The following is a 14,499-nucleotide window of genomic DNA, read 5'->3' on the forward strand; positions in this document are numbered from 1 at the left end:
AACATGTTTTGATGCTGTAACTTAATCTGATGAAACTTCTTTTGCTTTTAGGAGCTAGTGCAGCATATGTATTTGGATTTACATTAGCTCAGTCTGTTACATCAAGTAGATTTGAGACATGAAGAAACAAATTGCAGGGCCCACCTGCCACAACTTAACAGTAGAAGGATATACAGTTACTATTTAGTAACTGTATATCCTTTAACCTGTTGTAATCATTAGGTAATGTAGTAGAATACTGCACGTTCTTCTGAAAGAAGAAATACGTCTGCTGTATTATTTTATTAACAGTACACAATGTATACTTTGAGAGCTCGACAGGTTTTTCCCCGTTTAGTTCCTGCATCCATTGCTGCTTCCTTTTAAAGATGTGGAAGCACTCTGAGCTCCGCTGCAGAAAGTTGCTAAATATTTCATTGGTATTAATGAAGCAATCAGTTGCAAAGATGCGAGGCTGAAATCGAGAGGAAGTAGCTCTGCCGGCAGCGCTTTCACAAAGACGCCTAAAGGACAAGTTTATAAAACAACTTTTAATTGTAAAATCATCAACATGATAAACAAAAGGACAAGTGAAAACATATTGTCAAACCTTTTGAATATTACATCCCCAGAACCTAAACATAAAAAACGATGCTATCAAATGGCAGTTTTGTTTCATCATCAACAGTGAGATGACTGATTAAACGATTTTGGTGGTTTAATTCCCTCCCGTACAATTAACATTACTGCAGGCTTTATAATAATGAAACAATGCTAATAAATTTGAACAACCATGCCAACCACTAAATTACCTAACGGTGTTCATAAAGATGGCAGCATTTACACGTTCATGAGGAAAAATGTGAACTGTACTTTGAAGAGCATGTGAGAGAGAGAGAGAGAGAGGGAGAGAGAGAGAGAGAGAGAGGGAGAGAGATAGAGAGGGAGGAGGTAGATGTGAGAGAAGAGGATGCAACACCTGTAGAATGACAACATTAGCACTTTAACTTTTCATGTGCTGTTTATACATTACATTTGGCCCTCACTTAAAATAGCAGAAGTCCACCTTCTGTTCTTTATATCAATTGGATTATGATAAAATAACAGAACAGAATTTAATGAAACTTTCTGGTCAGTCTCAGCACAGATCTGGCTCACTTCTTCAAAGTAAGATCTGGTACTGGTGGATAATTTTTTCAGCACATTACAGAGACTGCTGTTTTAGCATTCCATCACTGCACCTACAAGCCAGAGAAATATGCCTTGACTGTCCATAATCACTGTGTACTCTATGAACAAGGCAGACTGAAAAGAAAAATGCCTGTTTTTACTCTTACACTAATAACAAATAGTCTTTGTAAGTCAGCTCACTGACAGGAATTCTGTGCATTACTCTTTCCCGAATAACCTCTTTTATTGGTTTTGTAAAATATCTCATGGATGGTCTTCAAAACAAAGTAAACTGTATTAAAGGCCAAAAAAACAAACAAACAAACAAACAAACAAACAAACAAACAAACAAACCCATATATTTTATGGCATCATTGATGAATTCTCCCCCGACTTAGTCACTGGAAGCCTGAAATTTGAATACTCCCGCCCATTTTACCAGCATAAGCACACCAATTAGCTCACTCAAGCCAACCACAATGTGGAGCGAGGACACCAACCTCACCGAATACAACCTTTGAGAAGCATTTACATTTTTAATGAAAGCCATCTGTGCATCTGAAGTGAATGGATGTATTCAAAATGTAAACACTGACTGAAAAGCATTTTGAAAGAACAGGTTCAGTGATGCTTAAGCTGTAGCATCAATGGCTTTTACGCGCTGAGCCGTTTTCATAACGTTTAACATGAGACGTTTTAATTGTTGTGGTTTCCTTAACAAACTACAAAAACCTGTGTCGGCTGAAACTGTCTACAGAGCCTGAGTGTGAAATAAAGCAGCAATACCCAAACATACAAGTGGCTATCAATAATGCTTCCGTTCCTGTTTATCTATTAAAGTCATGATGTTCGGCAGGAGAGGCAGCTTGACCAATCATCTCACAGACAGGTTGAGTCACTGTCAGCTGAGAAGTGCAGAGGATTCTGGGAAGACAGAAATGTCCTGCTGTGTGCGTTTTTATGACTGCAGACCTGAATGCCACCATGTGTCATGTAGAGGTTTCCATGTGTTGGAGGTCCTTGAGGTGTTTTTTCCTATGCGGCTGCTTGTGTGGGTGTCTCAGCAGTTTAGAATGGGCCTGCTTCTGTCGGGTCTGAATGGGAACGCAGAGCTCTCAGAGTCAGATATCCCTCTGTGAGGCCCGAGCGTAGCCACGGCCTGGGTGAACACAAACACGATTGTTAAATGTTGCCTAAACACACAATAAACCGCCACAAAGAGACAAAGATAAGAGGATTTTCACATTTCTGAATTTTGTGCCTCCTCATCCTTCTGCCTACGACTTGGAAATTAATCTCAGTACATATTAGATGTCTTAATTCCTAAAATGCTTCTGGAGGAGAGGGAGGTACTTTGTAGACAGTTGTTGCTTCAATTTCTCAAGGTGAAAACTGATGAGGATCCAGGTGTGCCACATGCCACATTATGAAAAGATGGCTCAGAAGCAAGGGCCTCTTATTTTCCTAAATGCAACTGGCATTTAAGAAAACTCGTCATGCCTCTAACAGGAGAGGAGGCAAGAAAAAGGAATCAGGAATACACAACCTGAGAAATAAGAAAGAGGCTGGAGTCCTGCCCATTAACACATACCTTCCTGATCGCGGTCCAGTCCTCTAGGATGTCCAGATCTGGTAGCATGTAGACAATATATGGACGTAAGCAGAGTTAAGGACAGTGACTGACTGCTAGAGTAGGGATGAAATGTAATCAGACACATGGATACAGCACAAGTAGTTAAGCTATTTAGGAGTAGAATCATTATGAGCAAGAGTAAAGACATTAGAAGGATATCAGACACCACCGATGGGCGTCTCCTCTTCTTATCTGGACTTAAAGCATCTCGCCTCTTCTTCCTTCCTGACAGCTCATCGTTCCACAGCTCTGATAGAAAAATAAAAACAATAACTCAAATGTTTTGTCTTTGCATTCATTGTAATGTGACTTCACATATACGGTGGGAGGGTATAAACGTAATTAAAAAGTGTAAATGTCTGTGTTACCTGACGTAATATCGATGCTGTGCCTGTCCTCCTCTAGTCTTCGGATTTTCTCCTCCAGCTCATTCTGCACTGTATCAAACAGCAGCAACTTCTCACTCTGCACGCACAGAGTCAAAATAACACACAAAACACATAATCATACACACAGACCGGCTCAATCCTTTTTTCTTTTTTTTTTTTATAAAGTGCCAAATCACAGCAGTAATCACCTCAAAGCCCTTTATAATATAAAGACCATATAACAATACAAAGAAAACAATTGCATTACCACATATCTGAATAAATAAAAAATAGTTTGGAATATTAAACTGTGTGTCCAACCTCCCAGTGTTGGCATGCTGCCTGGATCTCACATTCGTACTTGTTCTTCACAGACTCCAAACACAACTCTCTGTAGATACCTGCCAAAGACGGAGAGAGACACACAATATCCGAATGAATAAAGAGATCAGTGTGTCAAAGAACTTGTGCTATTACTAATACCGCCTTTATTTGAAAGGGTGTGTCAAAAAAAAAACTTGTTTTTGCATGTTCCAAGTAATGACACAATCTCTATGCTATCTAACTAAACCTGGGCCAGCGCTTTTTCCCCAAGAGTCTGTTTAAACACCACTTCAGTGCTGAGGCCAGATGCAAAGAGCAAAATTCAAATTCACACGATGTGGAGAAACCCCAGTGAACACATATCCACAGTGGGGATTTTGCACATGAAGAATTGCTCCACATTTCCATACTGTGATTTAGATAGCGTGCAAAAACAGGATAACTGGCTAATATAAATCTTTACATAGTTAATAGTTGATATAAAAGAAAATTCCAAATGGATGCTATGTATATTTTAATTAGGCTACATCTTGCCAGCAGTCTGATATGCACCAATGCACAGGTTATTGATTAAACACAGCAACACCAATCTTCTTTAGTAGAATGCTGCTTGTTACTAATTTGTTGCAGGATGGACTTGCATTATCTGCCGGATCTATTTTGCCCATGTGTACTTTAGACAGTGTTTCCTACAGCCACACAGTCACTGACCATGTTTGATTAAATAAATACTGTTTACTCCTGGATTTTAAATTGAGAACAGCACGTTGGCTTACACACTTTTTTATAATTACAAAAAAAAAAAAAAAGGCACACAAAATGTGTTTCTGCAAACATTTCCCTTTTAATTCATGTTACTAGGTTACATGTCAGCTTTCTGCAAATACAAAGCAGGGAACGCAACACCCTGCTGCACAAACTGCAACTCTACCAGAAGGCATTGCACAGCTGGCTACGTAAACAACGAATGGGAGTGTGATGTGAAGGTGTCTATGCGTTTAAGTTACCTGCCACCTTGGTGCGGACCTGCATGTTCTCCAGCAGTACTGCCAGAGGCTCCAGATATTCTGCCGCCCGGCCAGCCTCCACCTCTGCCAGCTTGCTGTTAACCTGACTGAGACGCTCACGATACAACCTGTACACAGATGCAGGAGTAAATATGGATGCAACTCACTGTTATATGACTTTCCTAAAACAACTCCCATTTGAAGCAAAGAGTCAGTCTTACTGGTCTTTGAGATCAGTGAATTGCTTCTCCAAGTTGCACATTTCATCCAGACACTCCATCCTTCTCCGCTCACAGTCCTCCTCATCCATTTCTAGAACAGCAAACAGCATAAAACAAACACACCTTTTGGTATGAAAGTTATCTTTGATGGAAGAAGGGAGCAACTCGGTGGCTATGTAAGCAAACTCTGCTGAGTAGGAATATAATAATATTCAGTTGAAGCTTTGACAACTTTTTAAAATCTGATTGATTCACTCAAGTATTCATTTTTAATGACAGCTGTACAGGAATATTCTGCTCATTTCCTGTGGCCAGTGTTTCTCACCTGAGCTGTCTCCATCCTCAGAGACAGAGGAAGTGTCAGAGTCCTCCTCCTCTGAGCTTGATGCCTCCTGCTCATGTTCCTCCGCCTCCATCTCCTCAGCTGTACTCTCCTTTTTCTCCCGGTCACGGTGCAATGGCATGGCGGCAACTCTGCGTCGGGTTACTGGTGTGGGACAGAAATATAGCCAGGCTGTTTTGACACGTACAATATTCAATTATTTGTTAGGCAGCAGAACTCCTATATTTTACTGATGGCAGTAACTCTCTTCTTCACCTCTTTTGTACACTGTTCATTGCTCTGGATGGTTGACCCCGGTATTTAAACTCATGTGCCCTCCCTACCTCTCCTCCTTGCTGTTTCACTGTTACACCTCCCTCACCATGCTCACACACTTCTTTGCCACCTCTGACTTCCTCATGCAGTACCGCAGTTCCTTTCTTCACATCCTACCATATGTTTTCGCTAGATTATTTAAAACACTAAGGGAAATTAGAAATCAGCATGTCACAACTAGTAGGTTGATTAAAACGTTAATAGTTCAGTTGCTGCGCTCATTTAACTCATCCTGAATTAAATATCACTAAGAAATTTATTGCTAAAGAACATCAACTCTGTTTTTTCCTGCTGATAAAATTATATAACTTCTTAACTTAGAATTATTTCTGGGTTTTTAGTTTGATTACGTCCTTCATATATCCAGCGATCGTTGATCAACCAGGTGATTTTTTTACTCACATTTACCTGTGTAATATTCAGCTTAACTAAAGAAGCTAATAATGTGGGATATTCGTTTATACTGTTCGTAGTGAACGACTTCTCATACACATTTTTCTTCAGTTAACTGCTTTTAATGGTGGAACTTGAAAAGTATCCTCAAGGTGTTTGAATATTATAGACAATAATCGTACACATGATTTTATTGCCTATGCTAGTTTATTCGCTAAGCGCTCCCTAGCTTAGCTTTGAAATTATTAAATTATTCAAAACAAACAATACACGACAGCAGTATTAGCATTTCGTTAGCACGTTAGCAAGACAATATAGTTAAGTAGCAAGAAAAACTATCACGGCTTAATTACAAATATATACAAACAAGCAAGCTTTAACTGACTTACAACTTACAAGATATGTGGTACTTTGCAGGATGTATTGGGAAAAATATTTTCGGAGGGGGAAAAAAAAGTAAAAACTTATCGTTATACCTCAGTTACGATTACACTCGTGTGCTCCAGCTAAGCTAAAAACAAATCTCCGCAGGACGCCTTTATTTGTTTTGGGAATTGTAGTTTTCTTTATCTAGAATAATCGAATGAATAGAGGACCACTGTGGAAGTTCAAACTACATTACCCATGTTTCACCGCTCTAGCTTGAGGCGGAGAGTTCGAACGGAATCGTGAACAATTAAAACATTAAAAGAATAAAATCCATGTATGTCCAAAGTATGTAAGATCTGTGTGATATTTATGACAAACGGGATAGAAATGTTACTTATTACTGTGGCATGTTTGCGTTGAATTTATCTGCTATCTATTATTTTGTTTTCCCTCCTCCCCTCCTCCGCCATGATGTTTTCTAACTAAGCAGCTAGTGACTGTTGTGGAGAAGGGAGGTGCAATGGATGGATGCGTTGCCCCGCTACGCTGTACATATTTGTCTTAGTTTAAAGAGAATGAGTTTCTCTGATAACTTTTTACCCGTAGAAATACTCCACGCTGTTGCGGAGGGCTGCTAATGCTCCGGGAGACACGCTTTTCGTTATAGTTTGAAGATTAGCTGGCTACACAGGCTAGCTCCTCCTTGCTGTCTACCATCGCATTCTTGCGTCTCCTGCCTCAGGAATGTTTTCCAAAAAACCTCATGGGGACGTTAAAAAATCCACACAGAAAGTGCTGGACCCAAAGAAGGACGTGCTGACGAGGCTCAAGCATCTCAGAATAGTCATAGGTGAGTTGGAAAGCATTATTAAAGGGCGAAAAGCTTAGCGTCTACGTTTCAGTTTACTGCCTTGGTGCATGCCACACCAAACTCAAGTCAAAAAATCTCCAAGTTCAAAGTTGACTCGATTGTAGAGAGACACGCCGGATTTCTTTTCACAAACCAGAACACAGAAGAATATTTTGAAATTGTCTCATTAATTCGGCATCATGTCCGTTGTCTTTCATCAAACATTTTGTAATGTTATATTATTTTTTCTGAATTGTTTATGTCTGAAGTCCTAGTTTCTCCCCCTTTTACCGTCAGAATGATGGATATGTAACTCTCAATGTACGAAGTGAATTTTAAAGGAGCCTGGCTGCTTCTGCTGTCGAATCAAAGGGGAAGCTTTAAGGCTGTTATTTATATTGATTGTTTAGCAATTCCATTGCATCGTCAGATTTATGAATGGAGTTTGGCATGGGGTGTTTGGATAAAATAAAATCAGGTGTGATGCGCGTTGAACATCTAAACGACCTCAGTGATGCTTCAGGCCGTTTGCCAGGCTTCTCTGGTTGCTGCAGGGGCGTGCCTGTGTGAATTTTGGGAAAAGGCCTGATGTGTGAGAAATGCTGAATGTTTTCTTAACATGTGTTAAGATGTGTTGCAACACAACACCAGGGTTATGAATGTGTGGGAGAATAAAGGAAGATAACAGGGTATTAAAGTGATGGATGTGTGTCTTTCACTGACACACTTAGTCTTACACCGACCACAGAGGGAAATAGCCTCTACTATTTCCTCTCTGTGTCCAGTACAGTAGCTCGGCTTCCTGTTTCTATTGTAAAAGTTACTGGTGTCTGTGTTTGTATATGTGTGTGCAAGAGAGAAAAGGAAAGGGGTGTGCCCCCTCCCTGTTCTCTATGGGGAACACAGGATCATGATAAGAGGCTGAGACACAAACACACTTGAAGTGAAATGGTCTGAAAGGAAGCAGATGACTGAATAATGGCTAAAGACGTGTTTTGCAGTCAAGCTGCCATATGAAATGAAGAAAGTGGTTTTCATTTGTACAACATTGAAGAATTGTTAACTGCAGCAGTTAAGTATTTGTTCATGTTTTTGTTGTTGTTCCAGCCATTGTGGGAAGCAGACAGGAGCACTAAGACTCTTGAGCAATTTTTAGGTTTTCAGAACTGGTCACACCTATTATGGCATAATGAGTAAAAGGAGCTGTTGCACTGCTATGCAATCAGGCTAATAAGCAACTGTTCCCAAATCCCTTTTGGCTTTCTTCATTCCAGACCCCCCCTCCCCCTTTACATAAATGAGCTTTATTTAAAAAAGAAACCTGGTGATAAACTCCTCAGTTAAAACCAGTTGTTCTACTATTCTAATAACTTAACTACAGATGAACAGATGTTTACTGTGTGTTCAATAGTGGTCCAGTCAGACTTTCTCATACAAGGCAAGAAACAGTGTTCAGATTATTCCAGTTAAGTCCTCAGAGTGAGATTTTATTTAGTTTTGTTTGTTTCATTTTATTCAAATCGATAAAAACTTTTTTCTGTTTAAAAGTCCAACAAGGATGTCCAGATGATGTTGAAAGTTTATTTTTCACAAAATGTAGTTAAATGGACAAAATCAGACTTAACTTGCAGCGTACTGTGCAAACATCCCGAGCCACTGCCCTTTTCTTTATATTTTGCTTTTTTGTATTTTTTTTTTCTAAATTTAGTCCTGAGGTAAAGTTTTGCAGGCTTTCTAAAGGTCTTTCAAAGTTGTTGTTTTTTTGTTTTGTTTTCTTTTGTTTTTTAAAATTGGCTGCTTTTTCACCCATTTTCAGTCCAGTCCTTGTGCCTGGCCATTTTCATATTATGGTTAAGGCCACTTAAAACTGATCTGCAAATCTTCAAGCATTACAAAGGGTACTTAACTCAAGGGATGAACTTGGGTTGTGTCTACACAAAACAGAAAACTTAGCAAAGAACCAATTTTAAATTGTATCTTAATGCAGCCTGTAACAAAAACACATAATTTCTTCACATTTCTCAAGTCAAAGCTATAAAAATGCCAAAGATAACACAGTTTTACAGACTTGTAATAGGTGTTTGGATCAGTTCATCTGCTGTGTCCAAAAGCCTGATTAGAAGTCAGCTCAGTGGAAGGGTGGGTGTTCAGCAGGTCTGATGGTGTGATGAATCCAAATTTCTTATTTTTGCTTCAAGTCATTGTAATTAAGTATGCAGGAGGTCAGGAGAGATGTACAACAATGAGCTTCTGTAGCCATCTGCAAAACACGATGGAGGCTGTGTCATGTTGATAAATAATAAACACAGAAAGGTGCCATCAGAGTCACCATTGGATTGGCAACAGCTTTATTTTTCAGTATGACAGTGATTCCAGTCACACTGCAAATGCAGGAAATCATACCTGGATAGAAAAACACACAAATAAAGATTATCAGTCATGGATTGGCCTCCCAAAAGCCTGGACCTCCAAATTATTGAACCACTGTGGGATCATCTAAAGGTAGCCAACATCCGAAGAAGAGCTTTGAATGTCTGTCAAGAAGTCTGCAGAACTATTCCTAAAGGCTACTTAAAGAAGTTACAAGAAAGCTGGCTCAGAGCATTCAGACTGTGTTTAAGAATAAAGGTGGTCGTGCCAATGTTGACTTTCAAGCTCATTAAGATTCTGCAAACATTCAAACAATGCGTTGACTATCCAACTAGGAGTAATGCATGAACGATAACTTAACAAGCAGCGAGCAGAATTAAAGTTTAGACAGACTGGGGAAAATATTAACTTGAAGCTGTACTGCATTGGTGCTCCATCACACATTAACTGATGTCCTCAACTAGTGAAGCCACTTTACAGTCTGTAGTAAGAATCTGTAAGCAAGCTTTGGAAACACTAAATTAAATTCACAGTTAATGTTATTTACCTTTACTTAAGGTAAAGAGTCTGTATGGCATTACTTAACAGAAGCATCTATTTTATTATTTTTTGTCATACAAATGTTTTTAAGTAAATTGTTTGGTTCCTAAAAGCTGATTTTGTTTATTTGTTTTAATATGCCATTTAATTGCCAGACATTGCAAGGAAAATTCTTAATTAACAATTGCTAGAGCCATACATGCCTGCATAAACGATTAAAGAGAATATATATATAAGACATTCATGAATATGAGGGTTTGTCTTTCCAGATACAGATTTTGGAGACACAAATTCCTTTGGAGTGTTATCAGGAAGGGTGTCAGGGGTAAAAATCTGCCAAATCAAACAAGCGGCCCCACCCACTGTGGCGACCGCCTTGAATAAGGAAGCAGCCAAAAGTGTATATGTAAATTTCTGGGACAACCAAAAAGGTGTTGGCCTTTCACTGAAGAAAAATCACCAGGACTGTGATTTAAAACTGTTTTAGTCAAGCATAAAATTCATTTTTGTTTGTAAAACAGCCAAAAATATCAGGAAAATGCTTAAACTTCTGTTGTGTCCACTCACAAATGAAGGCCTGTTATGAGTTAACGCAAGTAATTTTTTCAGTTCTGTTTTTGCTTTTTTAGCTAACTCGAGCTTTAACAGTATTGCACTGTAGACCTGCACCACTGAATTAAGAAAAAATATTATTTATGAACATGTTGTCTGTTTCGAGAATACATGAATTCACCATAATGATGCGGTGTCTCTTACAACTGTGTTATTGAGCTTAATGAACAACTTCTGAGAAGGGCACTTCTTTGCAGGATCCTCAGTGGGTCATCTGATGTTAAATTATGGGACACAAAGGGTAGAAGTTTTATCGTGTGTTATCCATCGTGAAAATATATCCCTGCTGTTTGAATCAGATGAAATAGCTGAAAAGAGACTGCATCATTTGCTAAGAGATTCAGAATCACACCACAGCCTTTTTAAAACTTGTGGTGTGTTTCGGTTTTGCTTTTTAGACGATGGGGACCAGATTCGTGTTTGTGCATGACCTTCAGCCACAGTGGTGGTTGTGTTTCAATATGAGTGTGTTTAAACCAGTGTGTTTGTGTGTGTCTCCCTTTCAACTGCTGCCATTAATGGTGAAGTGCAAAACACATCAAGTAAACTTCCTTATTCTTGAAAAGAGACTGTTTGCATGACAAACTGAGCTGCATGCTGTTTTTACAGCCTCTTTACATAACACGGGTATATTTAGAGCACCCATATGTGGTGATAGGGTTATTTTATTTAAATGTGCTTCCTGTGAAGAAGAGTGAGAATTGTCCTCTCACTACTGTATTTTCTACATTTAAGCATGAATTTTGACTTGTAGTTGAGTTGATTTGTATTTCATGTGTAAAGGTTTAAGAGGCTTTACAGGGGTGTACAATATACAAAAGAACTAAGCATAGGAAAGCTCATTTAAAATGAAATCACACAGATATGATACAGTGCACATACAGGCTGATACTGATAACACAAATGTTCTCTGTATCTGTAGTGTGTTCAATCACTAATGTGGCCGAACCTGCTGGTTAGTACCCCTCTGCAGCAGTACTATAAAAAACACCATTTCCTGTTACCATAATAAACCAACAACACAAGTTAAACTGACAATTGTTTTTAAAAAAAGTGTCTCTTTATGGGTTTCTGGTAATCAGTAGAGTTTCCTTTCGTGACATTTTAGGTCAACTATTCCAGAGATTTGGGAAATAAACAAGAAAAGCTCCAACCCCAGTTTGTCTCTGAGGAATACAGGATGTCTTAGTTTGACAGGCATGTATGGGTGTGAGTTGTGACAAAAAGATAGTTGTGGAGCATTTTACATTTCTGACTATTTAATATCTGTTTTAAAATCAGATACTTGAAGCCAGTATCCTATAAGACTTGTTATTCCCCAATTATTGGTTATTCACAGAGTTAAAGTAAAAAGGAAATCTCTGATTTCTTAAACTACAGGGGTTGAGTTGAAGATGCACATGTGATGTTTTGTTTGTACAGAGGTGGGATTGTTAAGAGGAATATCCAGGTCTTGTGAGAGTGTGATGTTTGGTTAATGTCTGTGTAGGTTCTCAGTCATCCAAGTCATGGTAGTCTTAATGAGCTTGGAAAGAAAGCGACTGGATTTTTAAAAATTTATTGAAGATGTTTCAGGCTTCTTCAGTTCTACAAAAAAAAGAATGAAGAAGCCTCTTGGATGAGAGATTAAATGTGTTTAAGAAAATGTAAAGTTACATTCATGTTACCTGAATGTGTATGTTGGTTGACCCTCTGATCCTTTGTACCATTTATTTTTTAGAAAATGCAGAGCCGGCGGAGCTGAAGCAATTCTTCGACCTGAACTATTCTCATATCTACTATGTTTTCTTTGAGAATTTTGTCACCATTGAGGTCAGCCTCAAGCAAAAAGGTAAGTATTACAGGTGGTATAAAATGGTGGTTTAACGTGATAGGGTATTGTAGGCATAAATAAATGATTCTTTGTTTTTCAGGTCATAAATCTCAGAGGGAAGAGCTGGACTCAATCCTCTTCATCTTTGAGGTATTTGAAACCTTACAGATCTTTAGATTATAAGTATTGTACAGTTTGATTCCCCTGAGCATATGTCACATTTGCACTTGGGCATTGTTGCCAGAATCTTAAAGCTAACTGTTATATGTGGAATATTTTTTCCACAACATTCAGTCCTACGAAGCTGACCTCAAAATGTCGGGGTTTGTTGGTAGAATTAAATAACAGGACAGAGTGTGGCTGCGTGGTGGATCCCTGACATTTTGTTAAATCACAGAGGTGTTTGTGCTTCCAAAGGCTCGGCCTCTCTCTTGGTGTTCTCGATGCATACCATAGCACTGGCTATCATTCCACTGAATAAAAGACACTGGCATGTGGTGGTGCTTAGCGTAGCCAGGATAAGATAGCTGTGTGTGTCTGTGTCTGTATGTGTGTGTGTGTTACTGACCTCCATTTGCCCCTCAACATACTTTCAATTTAGAGCAGGGCTGGGCAGAGCACATTTCCAGTGAGAATTAAGATAAAGGAACATGCTTAATGCTGATTTTCTTGAAGAACTTTGGCCACACAATAAACAGTTGATTGATTAGTTACATTGTGATATTAACTTTAAATAATACCATAAGAGTGCAACTATGTAATGAAAACATAGCAACAATTTTTCCATTATTGCATTGCATGAATCTAGTGAGAAATCAACTAGCCAACCCGTGAATTCATCAGTGAATGGGCAATATCAATAATATAGTAAGACTCACTCTTAACATGAATCTCTTTTTTTTTTTTATTTAGAAAATACTTCAGCTTCTACCTGAGAGAATCCAGAGCCGATGGCAGTTCCACAGCATTGGTAACTCACTTTTAACCAGTATTTTACACTGTGGCCACTCACACAGTTACTCCATATGTAATGTTGAATCTCAAACAGCCTCTCAAAGCATCTTAGTGCCTCTGGCAACTTCTTGAGTTCAAAGAGAGGTAAGAGTAGCTGTGCACTGCAAGTGATGAAGCTGACAAGCCTTTCTCTTTCAGGGCTGATTCTGAAGAAGCTGCTGCACACTGGGAACTCTCTGAAGGTACTGCTCAGTGATTCAGTGAAACTGCTTTACCTGTCAGTCATGGCTCTTGATCCAGAGCCCACAGGACTGTAAAGAGTCCTATGGACCTAGAATCCTCTTTGCAACGTTGCCTCAGTTCATTGAGTTTTGCTGGGCATTCATTTATGCACAGCTCTCTTAAGGTCCCATCAGAGCATGTCAGTTGGGTTGAGAGCTGGACTTTGAAAGGGCCTTAGCTGTCAAACTGGTGGCCTCACATTTGACTCTAGAATATTTTGTTTTTTTCACCCTTTTCCATAATGTTGTATTCATTTAATTTGGATTTTTGTTCCCAAAGATCCTTTATTTTACCTCTTTTTTTTTTTTTTTTTTTTTTTTTTTTAAACTTTTTAATTATTTGTGTCATGTTGTACTTGAGTTCCTTTTTTAACTTAAACTATTTTGCTGTAGCTTTGCTTTTGGCTGGTGTAACTTTGGGGATAAATTAAGTATATCGTCTTATAACCATTAGCTAGCTTTGCTTTCTTTCACTGTGTTGATGTGGATTCAGTGTCTTTTTTTGTAAAAACCTTGATAATTTTGCTACATTATATTAAATGTTTTTAATACTATTTAATACTATACTACTATGTTATTTCTTATACTGTAAATATTCCAATGTATAAATTAAATGCCAGAGAAGTAAATAGGCTGGCTATCAATAAATGCAAAATTTTAAAATGCTAAATGGATTAATGAACTGAATTAGTAATTCCAAGTTAATTGTATTGCCATACTTTGCTAAGCATCCCCCCGTCCTCTCTTTTTTTGTTTGTTTTTGTTATTGTAGATCCGCCGTGAAGGTGTGCGCTTGTTCCTGTTGTGGATGCAGGCCTTACAGAGTAATGCAGAACGTGAGCAGCTCTGCATGTTTGCCTGTTTGATTCCTGGATTCCCGGCTCCGCTCTGCCACGGGACCCCACGGACCCTGGATACTCTAGTCAACCCGCCACTGAGTTTGACAGAGAGTTAGTC

At 38.7% G+C, this 14,499-nt stretch overlaps 2 protein-coding genes across 8 annotated transcripts in view; one reads left to right on the forward strand and one right to left on the reverse strand.

Moving 5' to 3' along the window:
• Window positions 1-509: 509 nt before the first annotated feature.
• Window positions 510-6,301, reverse strand: brms1la (BRMS1 like transcriptional repressor a). Of its 4 annotated transcripts, none has more exons than XM_031746147.2 (9): window positions 6,150-6,301; window positions 5,028-5,189; window positions 4,703-4,793; window positions 4,482-4,609; window positions 3,472-3,551; window positions 3,151-3,247; window positions 2,942-3,031; window positions 2,741-2,805; window positions 510-2,308 (listed from the first exon to the last, which is right to left on the reverse strand). In XM_031746147.2, exons 2-9 carry the CDS (start codon window positions 5,164-5,166, stop codon window positions 2,210-2,212), a joined length of 789 nt encoding a protein of 262 aa, XP_031602007.1. In that variant the 5' UTR covers window positions 5,167-5,189; window positions 6,150-6,301; the 3' UTR covers window positions 510-2,209. The 4 variants fall into 4 exon arrangements, with proteins under 4 accessions (XP_031602007.1, XP_039459762.1, XP_031602008.1 ...); XM_039603828.1 differs by having other exon boundaries at window positions 5,028-5,216; window positions 6,150-6,297; XM_031746148.2 differs by having other exon boundaries at window positions 6,143-6,297.
• A 293-nt stretch (window positions 6,302-6,594) lies between these two features.
• Window positions 6,595-14,499, forward strand: part of ralgapa1 (Ral GTPase activating protein catalytic subunit alpha 1) — a 78,752-nt gene continuing 70,847 nt past the window's right edge. For 2 of the 4 annotated variants that reach the window (XM_039603566.1, XM_039603568.1), the window contains exons 1-6: window positions 6,595-6,972; window positions 12,215-12,325; window positions 12,408-12,457; window positions 13,220-13,277; window positions 13,460-13,503; window positions 14,315-14,492. In XM_039603566.1, the coding sequence (XP_039459500.1) occupies window positions 6,867-6,972; window positions 12,215-12,325; window positions 12,408-12,457; window positions 13,220-13,277; window positions 13,460-13,503; window positions 14,315-14,492 (547 nt within the window). In that variant the 5' untranslated portion in view covers window positions 6,595-6,866. The remainder of the gene's footprint in view (window positions 6,973-12,214; window positions 12,326-12,407; window positions 12,458-13,219; window positions 13,278-13,459; window positions 13,504-14,314; window positions 14,493-14,499) is intronic. The other 2 variants (XM_039603567.1, XM_031746126.2) reach the window with 2 other exon arrangements.

The sequence above is a fragment of the Oreochromis aureus genome, linkage group 19 (assembly GCF_013358895.1).
Source record: "Oreochromis aureus strain Israel breed Guangdong linkage group 19, ZZ_aureus, whole genome shotgun sequence".
NCBI classification, from domain to species: domain Eukaryota; kingdom Metazoa; phylum Chordata; class Actinopteri; order Cichliformes; family Cichlidae; genus Oreochromis; species Oreochromis aureus.

Bases quoted from the DNA above. Each gene is read 5' to 3' on its own strand.
- brms1la (XM_031746147.2), bottom strand. From the start codon at position 5,166: ATGCCATTGCACCGTGACCGGGAGAAAAAGGAGAGTACAGCTGAGGAG. The intron at 3,552-4,481 runs GTAACTTAAACG...CGTCTTTGGCAG, and splicing joins GGTCCGCACCAAGGTGGCAG to GTATCTACAGAGAGTTGTGT. The intron at 3,032-3,150 runs GTAACACAGACA...TTTTTCTATCAG, and splicing joins CAGCATCGATATTACGTCAG to AGCTGTGGAACGATGAGCTG.